The sequence below is a fragment of the Pseudorasbora parva genome, chromosome 6 (assembly GCF_024679245.1).
Source record: "Pseudorasbora parva isolate DD20220531a chromosome 6, ASM2467924v1, whole genome shotgun sequence".
NCBI classification, from domain to species: domain Eukaryota; kingdom Metazoa; phylum Chordata; class Actinopteri; order Cypriniformes; family Gobionidae; genus Pseudorasbora; species Pseudorasbora parva.
This window is the reverse complement of record NC_090177.1, coordinates 1354816-1374982: the sequence shown is the minus strand read 5'-3', so window position 1 is coordinate 1374982 and position 20167 is coordinate 1354816. Positions and strand designations below refer to the sequence as shown.

At 44.5% G+C, this 20167-nt stretch overlaps 1 protein-coding gene across 3 annotated transcripts in view; it reads right to left on the bottom strand.

Annotated features, from left to right (window-relative positions):
• txk (TXK tyrosine kinase) overlaps positions 1-11987 on the bottom strand; it is a 57292-nt gene extending 45305 nt beyond the window's left edge. Inside the window, exons 1-5 of one of the 3 annotated variants that reach the window (XM_067445384.1) lie at positions 11956-11987; positions 11618-11778; positions 3884-3935; positions 2422-2470; positions 481-668 (exon numbers count right to left, since the gene is read on the bottom strand). In XM_067445384.1, coding sequence (XP_067301485.1) covers positions 481-668; positions 2422-2470; positions 3884-3935; positions 11618-11630 — 302 coding nt within the window. In that variant the 5' untranslated portion in view covers positions 11631-11778; positions 11956-11987. Of the gene's footprint in view, positions 1-480; positions 669-2421; positions 2474-3883; positions 3936-11617; positions 11779-11955 lie in introns of those variants that run through there. The other 2 variants (XM_067445383.1, XM_067445385.1) reach the window with 2 other exon arrangements.
• Between the last annotated feature and the right edge of the window lie 8180 nt (positions 11988-20167).

Here is a 20167-nt window from a genome sequence, read left to right as displayed (position 1 = left end):
TCACACACTCTCACACAATCTCTCTCACTCACACACACTCACACTCTCACACACTCTCACACACTCTCACACACTCACTCACTCTCACTCACACACTCACCCACTCTCACACACTCACTCTCTCACACACTCACTCACTCACTCTCACACACACTCACTCACACACACTCACACTCTCACACAATCTCTCTCACTCACACACACTCACACTCTCACACTCTCACTCTCTCACACACTCACTCACTCTCACTCACACACTCACCCACTCTCACACACTCACTCACACACTCACTCTCTCACACACTCACTCACTCTCACACACACTCACTCACTCACACACACTCACTCACACACACTCACACTCTCACACTCTCTCTCACACACACTCTCACACTCTCTCTCACTCACTCACACATTCACTCACTCTCTCACACACGCACTCACACTCTCACACTCTCTCTCACACACACACACACACACCCATGTCTGTCTTTGGCTCTCCACCACAGCTGGTCTTGTTTGTGGAGGATGGTGTATGTTTCTCCGCGCTGAAGCGTGAGGTCTGAGCTCTCTCTGGCGGTGAAGTCATACTTGGCCACCACCTTCATCACTCCGCTATCATCATTCTCAGGCGGAGACGGAGGCAGCTTCTTCTGAGACCGCTGAGCCTAACCAATGAGCGACAGAACGAACACACCAATGAGCGACAGAACGAACACACACACACCAATGAGCGACAGAACCAACACACCAATGAGCGACAGAACCAACACACCAATGAGCGACAGAACCAACACACACACACCAATGAGCAACAGAACCAACACACACACCAATGAGCAACAGAACACACACCAATGAGCGACAGAACGAACACACCAATGAGCAACAGAACGAACACACCAATGAGCGACAGAACGAACACACACACACACCAATGAGCGACAGAACGAACACACCAATGAGCGACAGAACGAACACACACACACCAATGAGCGACAGAACGAACACACCAATGAGCGACAGAACCAACACACCAATGAGCGACAGAACCAACACACACACACCAATGAGCGACAGAACGAACACACACACACCAATGAGCGACAGAACGAACACACCAATGAGCGACAGAACCAACACACCAATGAGCGACAGAACCAACACACACACACACCAATGAGCAACAGAACCAACACACACACCAATGAGCAACAGAACACACACCAATGAGCGACAGAACGAACACACCAATGAGCGACAGAACCAACACACACACACCAATGAGCGACAGAACGAACACACACACCAATGACCGACAGAACCAACACACCAATGAGCGACAGAACCAACACACACACATCAATGAGCAACAGAACCAACACACACCAATGAGCAACAGAACCAACACACCAATGAGCAACAGAACCAACACACACACCAATGAGCAACAGAACACACACCAATGAGCAACAGAACCAACACACCAATGAGCGACAGAACCAACACACACACACCAATGAGCAACAGAACCAACACACCAATGAGCGACAGAACGAACACACCAATGAGCAACAGAACCAACACACCAATGAGCGACAGAACGAACACACCAATGAGCAACAGAACCAACACGCCAATGAGCGACAGAACCAACACACCAATGAGCAACAGAACCAACACACACACCAATGAGCAACAGAACCAACACACACACCAATGAGCGACAGAACCAACACACACACCAATGAGCAACAGAACCAACACACCAATGAGCAACAGAACCAACACACCAATGAGCGACAGAACCAACACACCAATGAGCAACAGAACCAACACACCAATGAGCGACAGAACCAACACACACACACCAATGAGCGACAGAACCAACACACCAATGAGCAACAGAACCAACACACCAATGAGCAACAGAACCAACACACCAATGAGCAACAGAACCAACACACACACACCAATGAGCAACAGAACCAACACACCAATGAGCGACAGAACCAACACACACACACCAATGAGCAACAGAACCAACACACACACCAATGAGCGACAGAACCAACACACATACCAATGAGCGACAGAACGAACACACCAATGAGCAACAGAACACACACACCAATGAGCGACAGAACCAACACACACACACCAATGAGCAACAGAACACACACACCAATGAGCGACAGAACGAACACACACACACCAATGGAGGAGCGACAGAACAAACAAACACACCAATGAAGGAGCGACAGAACGAACACACACACCAATGAGGAGCGACAGAACGAACACACACACCCATGAGGAGCGACAGAATGAACACACACACCAATGAGCGACAGAACGAACACACACACCAATGGAGGAGCGACAGAATGAACACACAGAAATGAAGGAGCGCTTGTGTACCATACGGACGGATCCCTGATAGGAGTTGGGCTTCACATCCACACGAGTGCTGCTTCAGAGAGAGAACACACACACACACACACACGTGTTTGTTTTTGTGAATTGTGGGGACATTCCATATAGGCGTAATGGTTTTATACTGTACAAACTGTATTTTCTATCCCCTTACACTGCCCCTAAACCTACCCATCACACACACACACACACACACACACACACACACACACACACACACACACACACACACACACACACACACACACACACACACACACACACACACACACACACACACACACACACACACACACTGCCCCTAAACCTACCCATCACACACACACACACACACACACACACACACACTGCCCCTAAACCTACCCATCACACACACACACACACACACACACACACACACACACACACACACACACACACACTGCCCCTAAACCTACCCATCACACACACACACACACACACACACACACACACACACTGCCCCTAAACCTACCCATCACACACACACACACACACTGCCCCTAAACCTACCCATCACACACACACACACACACACACACACACACACACACTGCCCCTAAACCTACCCATCACACACACACACACACACACACACACTGCCCCTAAACCTACCCATCACACACACACACACACACACTGCCCCTAAACCTACCCATCACACACACACACACACACACACACACACACACACACACACACACACTGCCCCTAAACCTACCCATCACACACACACACACACTGCCCCTAAACCTACCCATCACACACACACACACACACACACACACACACACACACTGCCCCTAAACCTACCCATCACACACACACACACACACACACACACACACACACACACACACACACACACACACACACACACACACACACACATTCTGCATTTTTACTTTCTCATAAAAACTCCTCCTGTGTGATTTATAAGCCTTTTGTAAAGTGGGGCCATGGGTAATGTCCTCATATTTCACCCTCTCCTGTAATACCTGTGTCATACCCATGGCATTATACACATTTGGGTCCTCATATGTCACAAAAACATGCCCACACACACACACACACACACAATATGTTCTGGTATTGGTCGGTTTAGGCAATCAGGTGGCGACTTCAAAGAGAGGGCTTATAATTTGGCAGGGGGTCGAAGTTCTCCGGCCCACATCTGGTGTATTCGGCGCGGCCCGGATGTGGGCCGGAGCCCTGCGGAAGCACTGAAGGTTTTGCACGACGCTCTCAATTGTTTTCTTTTACAGAATAAAGAATAACGAACTGAAAGTGCACCGGGTGACTGATGTAAAGATAAGAGTTTGCAGACCTGCATAAGTGTGAAACGCTGCTTTGACGAAAGACCCTCATCTTCTCAAGTGTGTGTGTGTTTGTGTGTGTGTGTGTGTGTGTGTGTGTGTGCATATCATACCTGGTCTGTAGAGCACAGCAGCAGCAGCAGAAGATGGAGTGAATGGACTGATCTGCAGGAGAGAAACACAGCAATTCAAACGGTTATGAATCAGCGAATTGATTCATGATTCGGATCGCGTGTCAAACTGCTGAAATCACGAGACATTGGCGATCCGAATCATGAATCGATTCGCTGACTCATAACCGTTTGAATCTTTATTTGAGGATTGAACACAAACGTGGAAGAGAAGCCAATGCTGAATAAAGTCGTAGTTTTTGTTATTTTTGGACCCAAATGTATTTCGGATGCTTCAAGAGACTCTAATTAACCCACTGATGTCTCATATGGACTACTGTGATGATGTTTTTATTCCCTTTCTGGACATGGACAGTATAGTGTGCATACACTTGCATACGCTCTCGGACTAAATATAAAATATCTTAAACTGTGTGTGAAGATGAGCGGAGGTCTGACGGGTGTGGAGCGACATTAGGGAGAGGAGTTAATGACAGACATTTCATTTTTGGGTGAACTAACCCTTTAAGGAACAGTTTACTTTGCTGACCCCACTGGTAAGTTTTAACACCACAAAAGTCTCAGTGTCTCCTTATCTCGACGGGTGTGTGTGTAAGAGCAGAGCATTTGAGCTCGAGTGTGTGAAGCGGCTTCAGCTGAGCTACAATGACCAGCTGCACAAACCACACACACTTCCTGTCAACAAAAGGTGAAGAGAAAACAGCCAACAAAGCCACTGAACAGAAGCCCATCGCTCGCTGAACAACTCAGACTCTAAACTTCCAGAAAGATGAGGAGTGAGTGAGTGAAGCCTTCAGGTGAAGAGAGAGAGAGAGAGAGAGAGAGAGAGAGAGAGAGAGAGAGAGAGAGAGAGAGAGAGAGAGAGAGAGAGAGAGAGAGAGAGAGAGAGAGAGAGAGAGAGAGAGAGAGAGAGACACAGAGAGAGAGAGAGAGAGAGAGAGAGAGAGAGAGAGAGAGACACAGAGAGAGACAGAGAGAGAGAGAGAGAGAGAGACAGAGAGAGAGAGAGAGAGAGAGAGAGAGAGAGAGAGAGAGAGAGGCTTAACAATCTCTTTATTCGACCATTTGTCTTTCTACATCAAATCATACACTTGTTACAAAATAAATTGCATTCTACAAATTTAAAATCAACATGTAATTTTCTCCAATTTCACAAAGAGCTTCCCCCACTGACCATATTTCAGAAAACATCTCAATGTTATTTACCGATTAATAATATGTATACTCTATTTTTATTCTAGCCATTATCATCCCTTTTAAAACCATCTCAGCATTTGTTGAAGTGCCAACATTCCCAACATTTTATTTTTCCTAGTTTTCCAGATCGACAATTTTGAGAGAGAGAGAGAGAGAGAGAGTGTGTGTATGCGTGTGTGTGCGTGTGTGTTTGTGCGTGTGTGTGTGTGTGTGTGTGTGTGTGTGTGTGTGTGTGTGTGTGTGGGAGAGTGAGAGGTGTGAATCTGGGTCACACTGCAAAAAATGATTAGTATGTCTTGTTTCTAGTCTAAATGTCTAAAAATTCTTACATTAAGAAGTATTTACTAGACAAGTAAAAATCGTCTTGTTTTGGGGAAAATAACTCAAAATGAAGAGAGTTTTTGCTTAAAATAAGATAAATAATCTTAAAACAAGATTATTTTTCTCACCCCATTGGCAGATTATTTATCTTATTTTAAGCAAAAACTCTCTTCATTTTGAGTTATTTTCCCCAAAACAAGACGATTTTTACTTGTCTAGTAAATACTTCTTGTTTTAAGAATTTTTTGATATTTAGACTAGAAACAAGACAAAAATACTGAGTAAGAAGAGCGTTTTTTTGCAGTGTGTGTGGATTTTAAGTGGATAAATAAAGTTGACTTGACTGAAATAAATCCGAACCCAGCGGCCGTCTCCAAACTCTCTCAGCGAGGCTCAAGAGCACACGAAGGCCAATGTCCTTCAGGAAGCTCTCGCCAATAAGGCGGACAATTAAACATAATGTCAAGTAAAATCCTCTCATATATCAAACTCCTGCTAATGCACTTCATGTAAAGGAGCCCTGTGGACACGTGTGTGTGAGAGTAAAGGCACACACACACACTCCAAAAAATTATATGTTGGATTTACTTAACTTTTTTATGTCGACTGGTTCCGCGTAACTGGGTTATGCTGAATTTAATGAACATTGTTTATTTCACTTAACTTAAGTTGTACGTAAGGTTAATTCAATGCCTTTTAGTTCAAACATTCTTAATTTTCTCCAAAACTATTAAGTTCAATTATTCCAAAATGAATATCAAACAAAAACCATAACAAGTAAACCGGTTTAATTACACATTTACAAATGTTATTTAACAAGAAAACCTTTTACATAATCTTATTGGCTGGTCAGAAGATGCACTCTAAAAATGCTGGGTTGTTTTAACCCAATGTTGGGTCAATTATGGACTAACCCAGCATTTGGGTTTTTTAACCAACCCTGCGGTTGGGTTAAATATTTGCTTAAAACAACCCAATCTCGCTGGATTAAAACAACCCAATTGCTGGGTTAGTCCATAATTGACCCAACCTTGGGTTGTTTTTTACCCAGATTTTTTTAGAGTGTGGTTTAGTTACATCCATGGCTTTCCCACAGCAGTTGTTTTGTGTTATTAATACAGATTTAATTGTTATTATCAGATCCTCTACACTTCACCACAATGATAACTCCTAAAACACAAACATAACACACACTTTTAAATTCACTCTAAAAAATTCTGGGTAAAAACAACCCAATGTTGGGTCAAATATTGACTAACCCAGCATGTGTTTTGTTTTTAACCCAGCGATTGGGTTGTCTTAAGCAAATATTTAACCCAATCGCTGGGTTAAAACAACCCAAACACAGGATTAAAACAACCCAATTGCTGGATTAGTCCATATTTGACCCAACATTGGGTTAAAACAACCCAGCATTTTTTAGAGTGTACCAACATAACATTAAACATTAAAAAGTCTCTCCATTTTCTCTTTTTGTTAAAAAGGCATAAAATAGCACTTTAATTAGACATTTACTCTCTGAATTCAGCCTCTTTGCAAAGCATGATGGGAAGGGAAAGTCCAATTTGATTGGGTTACACTCTAAAAAAATTCTGAGTAAAAAACAACCCAATGTTGGGTCAAATATGGACTAACCCAGCAGTTGGGTTGTTTTAATCCAGCGACTGGGTTGTCCCAAGCAAATATTTAACCCAATCGCTGGGTTGAAACAACCCAATTGCTGGGTTAGTCCATATTTTACCCAACATTGGGTTAAAACAACCCAGCATTTTTTAGAGTGTACTTGATTGAATCATGTTATTTGAAAATAAAACATTAAGTTATGTCAAAGAGTTACGGTTTTAAGTCAATATAACATGAAGCAGTTACATTTGAACGAGAAACCTGATATAATGGTGTTCAGTCGAGATTAACTACTTAAATAAAGTGAACAGCATCATGCAATCATTTCTTTTGAGTGCACGATACGGTGCCTTTAGTGCTAGCGATATCGCTTCTTTATTGCATAAAATAAACTGCTGCAGAAAAAGTTAGGTGCCATGCAAAATATGCGTAATCGCATTACTCAACACGAATGTATTGGAGTAAAAAGTACACTCTAAAAAATTCTGGGTAAAAAACAACCCAATGTTGGGTCAAATATGGACTAACCCAGAAATTGGGTTGTTTTAATCCAGCGATTGGGTTGTTTTAGCCCAGCGATTGGGTTGTCTTAAGCAAATATTTAACCCAACTGCAGGATTAAAACAACCCAATCGCTGGTTAAGACAACCCAATCGCTGGGTTAAAACAACCCTATCGCTGGGTTAAAACAACCCAATCGCTGGTTAAAACAACCCAATTGCTGGGTTAGTCCATATTTGACCCAACACTGGGTTAAAACAACCCAGCATTTTTTAGAGTGCACATTTACTTTTTCTAAAATGTAGTCAAGTAGTGCTAATATCTTTGATACTCAGTACAGCTACAATGTAGCCAAAAAGATCCTTAAGTACAATCTAAAAAATTATGCGTAAAAAACATCCCGATGTTGGGTCAAATATGGACTAACTCAGCAATTGGGTTGTTTTAACCCAGCGATTAGGTTGTCTTAAGCAAATATTTAACCCAACTGCAGGATTAAAAAAAAAAACAATCGCTGGGTTAAAACAACCCAATTGCTGGGTTAGTCCATATTTGACCCAACATTGGGTTAAAACAACCCAACATTTTTATGAGTGTAGAGTAACTAATTAGATTTACTCAAATGCTGCTGTAGTGTAGTAGTGAAGACCAGACCAGCACTCCTTAAATTCATCTAAAAAATCCATACGCTGTAAAAAAAATATTGTTGGTTTTTGTTGGTTTAACTTATAAAAGTAAGTAACCTGGTTGCCTTAAAATTTTTAGTTTTTTTTAATTAAAAATTTGAGTTGATACAATGAAGAAAAATTGTTTAATAAATAGACACTCAAAATATTATTGTATCTGAACCACATAAAATATTTGATAAATCATGAAAATAGCACAATTTAGCTCCGTCATCACAAATAAAACACACACAATTACCCAATATGCTTACACAATCTCTTAATAATATTTTAATAAAGGTTGTCGAATCTCAAAAATGTTCATTGTATTAACTCAAAATTTTAATTAAAAAAAACTAAAAATTTAAGGCAACCAGGAAACTTATTTTTAAAATATTTTTTAAAACTACTGTCTGAGAAATGACTTATATTTAATGAATAAATATAATTAAAATAGTAAGACACTATTAAAATTAATCTTACACTAAAACATTAACATTATTTAAAATTCACTGAATAATTTATTCTACCGATTTGTTTTAAAGCAGCGGATTCATTTAATAACGAAACGTTGCCGAATTAGGAAAGACACAGTTTAAAATTTGCCATTTAATATTAACTTCTTCTTTACTGAACGTTTGTAAAAGTCCGAGACGAGACTAAACGCCTTTTAAAATTTTCGCACATCAAAAAATAAACTCGACCTGACGTTATGACAATCGCTTGCACACTGCCTGCGAAACTTTCGTCCGTCCAAAATAAAATGGAACAGGTTCGGTTTTCTGCGTTTTCGCATCCGTAAAACGCATTTTGAGAGACGTTTTGACAACTCAGAGCCACCATACATATTATTCTAGCAAAATAACTACAAATATTATTATATCACAGCTATAATTATAGCACATCAAGTCTCTGTAAAGCTGTGTGTGTGTGTGTGTGTGTGTGTGTGTGTGTGTGTGTGTGTGTGTGTGTGTGTGTGTGTGTGTGTGTGTGTAGATTCATAGACATACTGCCAATGTTCGTTGGGGATCAATTGATTCCCTCATTCATTGTTGGTCTTCTTTTTAATATGTGGCTCCAGTATCGCTAGCGAAGCTCAAACTGAGCCCCTGACATCATAAAGATTCGCTCTGGATAATCCCGCTTGATAATGAGGTGCGATCGCAGGAGTGGATGAAGCAAATATCTCCTCAGGACAAACAAATCATTCTCACAACACTGGAAAAAATATTGTTGGTTTAACTTATAAAAGTAAGTAACCTGGTTGCCTTCAAATTTTTAGTTTTTTTTTTATTAAAAATTTGAGTTGATACAATGAAGGAAATTTGTTTAATAAATAGACACTCAAAATATTATTGTATCTGAACCACATAAAATATTTTATCATGAAAATATCACAATTTAGCTGCGTCATCAGAAATAACACACACACACTTACCCAATATGCTTACAAAATCTTTTAATAATATTCGAATAAAGGTTGTCCATTCTCAAAAATGTTTATTGTAATGACTTAAGTTTTTTATTTCAATTAACTCAAAATCTTAAGGCTACCAGGTCACTTATTTTTTAAATAATTTTTTACAGTCACTTAGTACACTGTAAAAAAAATATTTAGAAAAAAAGTAACCTGGTTGCCTTAAAAAATTTCAATGAAATTTTGAGTTCATTGAAATTAAAATTTTGATTTAATTCAATAAGCATTTTTTAAGATTCGACAACCTTTATTATAATATTATTAAAAGATTTTGTAAGCATATTACATATAAAAAGTGTGTTTTATTTGTGATGACGGAGCCAAATTGTGCTATTTTCATGATTTATCACATTTTTTATGTGGTTCAGATACAATAATATTTTGAGTTTCTATTCATTAAACAAATTTCCTTCAGTGTATCAACTCAAATTTTTAATTTCAATAAACTCAAAATTTTAAGGCAACCAGGTTACTTATTTTTGTAAGTTAAAAAATGTTTTTACAGTGAATTGTTTTGCGTTTTCCCCCGTAACGCATTCGTTAATACGCATCGGACTCAGTGAGTAAGGTCTCTGTGCACGACAAATTTTTCAGATCACGAATACAAAAAAAAAACGAACGCGAAAATTTCACGGACTCAGTGTGCGACGGCCTTAAGAGCTTCAAAAAAGGGTCTAAAGGCCCTTTAATAACCGATGAATGACAGATCAGCGAATGGGGAGCGTTCTGGGAACGTTCTCTCAACGTTACCAACAAACCCTCTTCTAGTAACGTTAATAGAACATCCTATCAAAGTTATCCGTAAAACTTTTTTTAAAAAAAAAAAAAGTTTTTATACATTGTACATCGTCCTAAAAAAATCAGCGAACATTTAAACTAACCCAATAGCTGGGTTAAAACATCTCAGTTTCCTGGGTTTGTCCATTTTCAGTCCAACTTGGGTTGTTTTTAACCCAGCATTTTTTAGAGTGAAACGTTTTTCTAAAATGATTTTTGGTTGGACGTTTGTCTAACTCTCTAAGTCGAAACACTTCCAAAATGTTTGAAGAATGGAACAGTCGCTTAACGTTCACATAACCAAGAAATAACCTTCTCAAAACCTTTAAAAAGCTTAGCTTTCAGAGTACATTCACAAATACCATCTTCATATCTTAAATGGGAACGTCACACTGCAAAAAACGCTCTTCTTACTCAGTATTTTTGTCTTGTTTCTAGTCCAAACATCTAAAAATTCTTAAAACAAGAAGTATTTACTAGACAAGCAAAAGTAATTGTCTTGTTTTGGGGAAAATAACTCAAAATGAAGAGAGTTTTTGCTTAAAATAAGATAAATAATCTGCCAATGGGGTGAGAAAAATAATCTTAATTCAAACAGAAAACAAGATTATTTTTCTCACCCCATTGGCCGATTATTTATCTTATTTTAAGCAAAAACTCTCTTCATTTTGAGTTATTTTCCCCAAAACAAGACAATAATTTGTACTTGTCTAGTAAATGTTTCTTAATGTAAGAATTTTTAGATATTTTGATTAGAAACGAGACAAAAAAAAAAGAGTAAGAAGAGCATTTTTTGCAGTGTAGAGCGTTGACGTTTTTAGTCCGCTGAGATTCATTAGTCAAATAATGTCAAAGGGACACTTTGTTCAAAATAAACTCGCTCTCATGTCCATTTAAGAGGAAATGTTAAAGAGCTTTGAGGTCTAAACACAGAAGAGAAGGAGAAAGTCAATGTTGGTGAATGGAGATCACTTATACTCGTATTATTCCCCCTCTCTTTCAGACACTGACCCGTTGGATCCACACGTTATATGCACAGCTGTTTTGAATTGATTCGTATAGTGGTAAGCGAAACACATGACAAACACACACACACACACTTATTAGTTTGGTAAATAATGAAATAATTATGATGTGAAAAGTTCTCATACTCACTGGAGTGAATCATTTTACCGCTGTTAATCTGTCAGCCGCATCTGATGCCAGCATACTCGGCATGGCATGTGTGTGTGTGTGTGTGTATGTGTGTGAAGTTTGAAAATAAGAGCAGAGGAAAGGGTGACGTAGTTCACACACGCTCACACACAGTCCTTCCGCTACAGGATGTCACATCATGAAAGAGAATGAAGACCACGCACACACACACACACACACACACACACACACACACACACACACACACACACACACACACACACACACACACGCACACAGGTTATTTAACAGGTTGTTAGGCTGCATTAACTAGGTCAGCTGGATCCGGGAAAACTTACCATTACACTTGATTTACTCGTTACATCATCAGAAGAATGGCATCTATGCTAATGTTAGTCTCTGTGTTTATCCCGAGGTTTACTGCAGTCGGCCGGATCCGGGCCGTATCCAGATCAGATGATGGAGCTGAGCCGGAATATGACCAACTTATCCTGACACCATGTCAATTAAACTCCTTCTGTAAAGGCCTCACACTGCAAAAACACTCTTCTTACTTAGTATTTTTGTTTCTAGTCAAAATATCAACAACAACAAAATTACATTAAGAAACATTTACTAGACAAGTACAAATTATTGTCTTGTTTTGGGGAAAAATAACTCCAAATGAAGAGAGTTCCCTTTCAGTCGGTCACTGCGACGTACGCCGTACCGACAAATTGGGATCACTTCCGGGAGCCCCTATCAGCTTTGAGATATAGAAAACGGGCCAATGAACATTGACGTGCGTGCTTTGCATATCGCACCTGTGGCGAGGGGGGCGTGGTTTAGCGAGGTCTGTGACGGGAGAGAGAGTCGGAGGACGAGCTGCACGTTAGTGAATCAGGGGCAAACAATGAACACCTGTCTCTTGTTTCAGTAATTGGCGTGGAGAGACAGGTTATAAGCCAGGCAGGAGATGAGGACCGGGGAGACAGAAGCTGGGACTACACAGCGTGCTGGGAATCGGGCTGGTATTCGAGCAGAGAGGAACTGCTAAAGAAACCGGAGAGACTTTTGAGAGAGACTGAGTGAAACAGTGCAAAGGGCACATTGTCTAAGAACCTGAGTTATTGAGTTAATAAACAGCCTCGAGGTCCAGCCAGCCGATCCCTGTTGTCTTCTTCCTCACCCACATACACGAACATTGTTACAGTGGTGCCCAAACCCGGGAGGAAGAAGACCGGAGCCGCCGCCATGAGAACACCATCAGCAACGCCATTTGCGGACATCATCCAGGCGCTCGCGGGCCTGCATAAGGAACAACACCAATCTATGCTGGGGATCAGGGAGGAGCAGGAACGGCGATTTCAGGCGCTCTTCCTGGCCCAGCAGCAGGACCGCGAGCTGTTCCGGAGCTGCATCGATCGGGAGGTTCCAGCCGGGGACACATCATCAACCCCGGCCAGCGCCACCCGCATGCAGATGGGTCCGCAGGACGATCCAGAAGCCTTCCTGGACCTATTCGAGTGGTCCGCGGAAGCATGTGGGTGGCCGCAACTGGACTGGCCAGTGCGCCTCATCGCGCAGTTATCCGGTGAGGTGCAGATAACTTCCAACAACTTCCAGTCCTGAACCTCCTGGTCTATGACGACCTACGATGGACCATCCTTCAGCGGGTCGGGCTCTCCCCCGAACAACATTGCCAGAGATTCCGGTCGCTGACCCTGGGGGAGAATAGGCGGCCCTTCGTGATGGCCCAGCAGCTCCGGGACGCCTGCTGCAGATGGCTGACCGTCGACCAGGTCGTGGATCGAGTGGCACTGGAGCAGTTTATTGCGCGGTTGCCCAGGAAAACCGTGCAATGGGTCCTGTGCCACAGGCCGATGTCGCTGGACCAAGCCATCCAGCTGGTGGAGGACATAATGGTGGCATGCCCAGGGGTCGGCGAACCCCTGCCGGCGGCTTCTCTCTCTCTCTCTCTCTCTCTCTCTCTCTCTCTCTCTCTCTCTCTCTCTCTCTCTCTCTCTCTCTCTCTCTCTCTCTCCCCTCACAGGCCAGTTCCCTCACAGGCCAGTTCCAGTTCCCCATACCAGGGGAGGGTATCCACCACGGGGGCAGGCCCGGGGAAGGTTCGGGGGATTCCCGGACGGAGCGTCGGGCTCTCGAGCGCCATCCAGAGGCGCGGAGCCCATTGAGTTCACCCCAGCCTCCGGTCCCATTTCCCCTCTCTCTCCACGCCAATTCCCTGGTTCCCTTCCTGCCACTGGGGCGGCGGGGGTCTGGGCTGGCCTGTTGGTGGGTGTGGGGACCCGGTCACTTTTTAGATCGGTGTCCCATGATGGAGGTGGGGACGCTGATCCGGGTCCCCGACGCGCCTCAGGCTGCCCCCGATCGTGCCGGGCTGTACCAAATACCAGTGAGTATTCAGGGGGGTACCTATGCGGCTTTGGTGGATTCGGGGTGTAACCAGACCGCTATCCATCAAAGCCTGATACAATCGTTGGCATTGGATAATGGCCGCTTGGTTAAGATACGGTGTGTGCATGGGGATGTGGTGGATTATCCACTGGTGACGGTCATAATTAAATTTCGGGGTCAAAAACTTAGAGTGGAGGTGGCAGTTAGTCCGCACCTCCGACATCCGCTAATTTTGGGGATGAATTGGCCAGCATTTGGTCGTCTATTGGGTTACTTATGTGTGGATGTCTCTTGGGACAAAAGAAGGTGGGGCGAGAGAGTGGTTGTACAGGTGGGAGAGGCTAAGCCGGGACCAACAGGGACTGTTGCACAGGAAAGGAGCAGTGTTGAGAGGCTGAACCTCACTGACTGCGATGATTTTTCTCTGGAACAGTCCCAGGATGAGTCGCTCAAAAATGCGTTTGCGCAGGTCCGATCAATTGACGGACAGCTTCTCCATCCTGAGCAGACCCTCTCGTATCCTTATTTTGCCATATTAAAAGACAGGTTGTATCGAGTGACCCAAGACACTCAGTCCAAACAACATACAACACAGTTGTTAGTTCCAAAAAGCCGTCTGGAAATGCTTTTCCAGGTGGCTCATTCTAATCCTATGGCCGGTCATTTGGGGCAAGCGGCAACACTAAATCGTTTAATGGTCCGGTTCTTTTGGCCGGGCATTCACGAGAACGTGCGCAGGTGGTGCGTGTCTTGTCGTGAATGTCAGCTGGTAAACCCACCGGCCTGCCCAAAAGCGCCATTGCGCCCTTTACCGCTTATGCAGGTCCGCTTCGAGAGAATTGACATGGACCTCATTGGACCATTAGAGCGATCCGCACGAGGACATTGTTTTGCATTGGTCCTGGTGGATTATGCAACATGATACCCAGAAGCAATTGCCCTCCGTAGCATTTCCGCAAAGAGTGTTGCGGAGGCATTGTTTAGTTTAATCTCCCGAGTGGGGATCCCGAAAAAGATCCTCACTGATCAAGGCACGGCGTTTATGTCACGGACATTATGCGAACTTTAAGAGTTGTTGGGCATTAAATCGGTCCGCACGAGTGTCTATCACCCACAGACGGATGGTTTGGTGGAACGATTTAATCGCACGTTGAAGACAATGATCCGAAAGTTCGTACAGGAAAACGCCAAAAATTGGGATGGTTGGAACCCCTATTGTTCGCTGTACGCGAGGTCCTGCAAGCCTCCACCGAGTTTTCCCAGTTTTAGCTTCTCTAGGGACGTCAGCCCCGTGGGGTGTTGGACGTTCTTAGAGAGGCTTGGGAGGATGGACCTTCACAGGGCAAAAACGAAATTCAGTATGTCATGGACCTGAGAACAAAACTCCACACATTGGGGCGGCTATCTATAGAGAATTTGTTACAGGCTCAAGACAAACAAAGCCGACTATACAGTAGGGGAACAAAACTGTGTGAATTTGCACCGGGAGATAAAGTGCTTGTGTTGCTCCCAACTTGTAGCTCAAAATGACTCGCCAATTGGTAAGGGCCCTTTGTGGTCACACGGCGAATAGGAAATCTCGATTATGAGGTAGTGCGGTCGGATAGGGGCGGGGCACATCAAATATACCACCTTGACCTCCTCTCCTTAAAAAGTGGAGCGAGGCGGAGTCAGTGATGCTGGTAACGGCGGTGAGCGGGGAGGAGGATCTCGGGCCAGAGGTGAGCACAAAAGGTACATCCCTCGCTCTGGCCTCAGGGGGAGATCACCTCTCGCCGTTGCAGCTCACTGACATAGCCCAGTTACAGGATGTTTTTTCCAATGTGTTCTCGCCCATTCCCGGCCGAACAAATCTTATTCAGCACCATATCGAGACGGAGCCGGGCGTGGTAGTTTACAGTCGACCCTATAGGTTACCAGAACACAAAAAAAAAGTGGTTCAGGAAGAATTAAAGGCGATGCTGGATATGGGAGTTATACAAGAATCCAACAGTGACTGGGCCAGCCCGATAGTTTTAGTTCCTAAAACCGACGGTTCAGTCCAATTCTGTGTGGATTATCGCAAGGTGAACGCTGTGTCGAAATTTGACGCTTATCCAATGCCAGAGGTTGATGAGTTGCTCGATCGGCTGGGCACGGCTCGTTTTTATTCGATCGACTGGCCACTAGAGCGGCTCCAGAAGGAGCAGAATCTCATTGACCCTCATGTTAAAATGCCCAACTTTACAGCAGAATTAAACATGTTTACAGTCTGGGACAAATTGTGGTTTTGGTCTATACGGCTAATTTTGCCCTTCATGACGACTGAGGGGGGTGAATTATTTTATAACTCATTCGTTCACGTTATATAAAGCCTTAAAGTTCTGCATAATTAAGGGCGTGGTTTCTTTGATTGACAGGTGGATAGCCATTTATCCGCCGTCTTAAGCCCCTTTCACACTGCACGTCGGACCCGCAATATTCCCGGAACATTGCCGGGTCGCCTTCTGTGTGAAAGCAACCACGTCCTGGAATTGATTACCGAATTGAACCCGGGTCGGGGACCTAGTAACATTGCAGGGTTCGACCCAGGACGAGCGCTGTGTGAACAAAAGCCAAAACTAATGCCGGAACGTGTACGTAGTTATCGTGCGACTCCTAGAGCTTGTTTTTTCAATCATACAACCCTGCAGTGCCAGAAGAGCTCGTCGGTGTTTTAAACGCAGAGAGTGTTCGTATACAAAAGAAACTAAAATTAAACAAGCAGAAATGTGTGCAAACTGGACACAAGTCGAGACCACGGAGCTCCTTACTAGCCGCGCTGAAGCTGAGATCGCTCGCCATTATACGTCACATCCGGATGTCACGTGTCAACTCGACCCGGGACCGTTACGGGTTGTGTTTGAAAGCGCACATATTACGGTATTTCGCTGGCAGTGAGAATGGACCAAATCTAGCGGCCCAGGAACAAATGCCGGGTCGCATTATCCGTGTATTTGCCGGAATTGCAGTGTGAAAGGGGCTTTAGTCATCGCATCACCTAAGCTCCGCCCACATCCCTCCTCTCTGCCCATTTTCTGTTATCTCGTGATGACTCGCTGGCAAGATGGCGACGCCCAGCTCGACTCTACTTTACGCTTCAGAACGGCTCGTCGGAATCCTACGGGTGACGTCACGGACACTACCGCCATATTTTTTACTGTCTACAGTATGTCTAGGCTACTGCAGATGGCAGTTATCGCGAGGCTAGTTACAGAGCTCAGCTTGGAAAGGTTTTTATTTTTTTACTCCGGTATTATTATTTTTTAATAACGCAGGTTAAAATACGGGAGATTTACAGGAAAATATTAATATGGGAGGACGGTGGGAAATAAGGGTAAAATACGGCACTTATTTTGACAAAACGGGATGCTTGACAGGTATGGCCAACATTGACACTTTATGATAAATTAAAATAAGCTGATCAAATCCCAGTTTTCTCCAGAACAACTGTACAGCCAAATCATATTCTGTTGCAATATTGTCCTGTTTAACACTGTGAAGCTGCTTTGAAACAATGGGCATTGTAATATCGCTTTATAAATAAAAGTTGACTTGACTTGACGCCCGAGGTGTTGCTGGGCAGATTTAACAGAGGAGAAGGAGATGAGGAGCCTAATTGAAAATCTGGATCTGGATCTGCATGGCTCACTTGGAAAAGGCAGGGATGGGAAACAGAGCAGGTCGGTCAGTTACAAAGGAAACTTAGGACTGGTCTTAACCTGAATCAGCAACGAAGAAGACTGCCGGACAGAACTATTGGATGAGAGAAGAGCTTGGGCACAGGAGGTCATCAGGAAATCAGTCGCTCCAGGCTGGGGATAAAAGAGCTCTGGCACTGGGTCTGAGGTGGACTCAAGCTCTAGCACTGGGTCTAAGGTGGACTCAAGCTCTAGCACTGGGTCTAAGGTGGACTCAAGATCTAGCACTGGGTCTAAGGTGGACTCAAGCTCTAGCACTGGGTCTAAGGTGGACTCAAGATCTAGCACTGGGTCTAAGGTGGACTCAAGCTCTAGCACTGGGTCTAAGGTGGACTCAAGCTCTGGCACTGGGTCTAAGGTGGACTCAAGCTCTAGCACTGGGTCTAAGGTAGACTCAAGCTCTAGCACTGGGTCTAAGGTGGACTCAAGCTCTAGCACTGGGTCTAAGGTGGACTCAAGATCTAGCACTGGGTCTAAGGTGGACTCAAGCTCTAGCACTGGGTCTAAGGTGGACTCAAGCTCTGGCACTGGGTCTAAGGTGGACTCAAGCTCTGGCACTGGGTCTAAGGTGGACTCAAGCTCTGGCACTGGGTCTAAGGTGGACTCGAGCTCTAGCACTGGGTCTAAGGTGGACTCAAGTTCTAGCACTGGGTCTAAGGTGGACTCAAGCTCTAGCACTGGGTCTAAGGTGGACTCAAGCTCTAGCACTAGGTCTAAGGTGGACTCAAGCTCTAGCACTGGGTCTAAGGTGGACTCAAGCTCTAGCACTGGGTCTAAGGTGGACTCAGGCTCTAGCACTTGGTCTAAGGTGGACTCAAGCTCTAGCACTGGGTCTAAGGTGGACTCGAGCTCTAGCACTGGGTCTAAGGTAGACTCAAGCTCTAGCACTGAGTCAAAGGTGGACTCAAGCTCTAGCACTGGGTCTAAGGTGGACTCAAGCTCTAGCACTGGGTCTAAGGTGGACTCAAGCTCTAGCACTGGGTCTAAGGTGGACTCAAGCTCTAGCACTGGGTCTAAGGTGGACTCAAGCTCTAGCACTGGGTCTAAGGTGGACTCAAGCTCTGGCACTGGGTCTAAGGTGGACTCAAGCTCTGGCACTGGGTCTAAGGTGGACTCAAGCTCTAGCACTGGGTCTAAGGTGGACTCAAGCTCTAGCACTGGGTCTAAGGTAGACTCAAGCTCTAGCACTGGGTCTAAGGTGGACTCAAGATCTAGCACTGGGTCTAAGGTGGACTCGAGCTCTAGCACTGGGTCTAAGGTGGACTCAAGATCTAGCACTGGGTCTAAGGTGGACTCGAGCTCTAGCACTGGGTCTAAGGTGGACTCAAGTTCTAGCACTGGGTCTAAGGTGGACTCAAGCTCTAGCACTGGGTCTAAGGTGGACTCAAGCTCTAGCACTAGGTCTAAGGTGGACTCAAGCTCTAGCACTGGGTCTAAGGTGGACTCAAGCTCTAGCACTGGGTCTAAGGTGGACTCAGGCTCTAGCACTTGGTCTAAGGTGGACTCAAGCTCTAGCACTGGGTCTAAGGTGGACTCGAGCTCTAGCACTGGGTCTAAGGTAGACTCAAGCTCTAGCACTGAGTCAAAGGTGGACTCAAGCTCTAGCACTGGGTCTAAGGTGGACTCAAGCTCTAGCACTGGGTCTAAGGTGGACTCAAGCTCTAGCACTGGGTCTAAGGTGGACTCAAGCTCTAGCACTGGGTCTAAGGTGGACTCAAGCTCTAGCACTGGGTCTAAGGTGGACTCAAGCTCTGGCACTGGGTCTAAGGTGGACTCAAGCTCTGGCACTGGGTCTAAGGTGGACTCAAGCTCTAGCACTGGGTCTAAGGTAGACTCAAGCTCTAGCACTGGGTCTAAGGTGGACTCAAGCTCTAGCACTGGGTCTAAGGTGGACTCAAGATCTAGCACTGGGTCTAAGGTGGACTCAAGCTCTAGCACTGGGTCTAAGGTGGACTCAAGATCTAGCACTGGGTCTAAGGTGGACTCAAGCTCTAGCACTGGGTCTAAGGTGGACTCAAGCTCTGGCACTGGGTCTAAGGTGGACTCAAGCTCTAGCACTGGGTCTAAGGTAGACTCAAGCTCTAGCACTGGGTCTAAGGTGGACTCAAGCTCTAGCACTAGGTCTAAGGTGGACTCAAGCTCTAGCACTGGGTCTAAGGTGGACTCGAGCTCTGGACCCTGTAGTCTGTGTGGGTCCTAACGCCCCAGTATAGTAATGGGGACACTATACTGACAAAGAGCACCATCCTTCGGGTGAGACGTTAAACCGAGGTCCTGACTCTCTGTGGTCATTTAAAATCCCAGGATATCCTTCAGAAAAAGAGTAGGGGTGTAACCCCGGCATCCTGGCCAAATTTGCCCATTGGCCCCTGTCCATCATGCCCTCCTAATCATCCCCCTCTCCTGATCGGCTTCATCACTCTGTCTCCTCTCC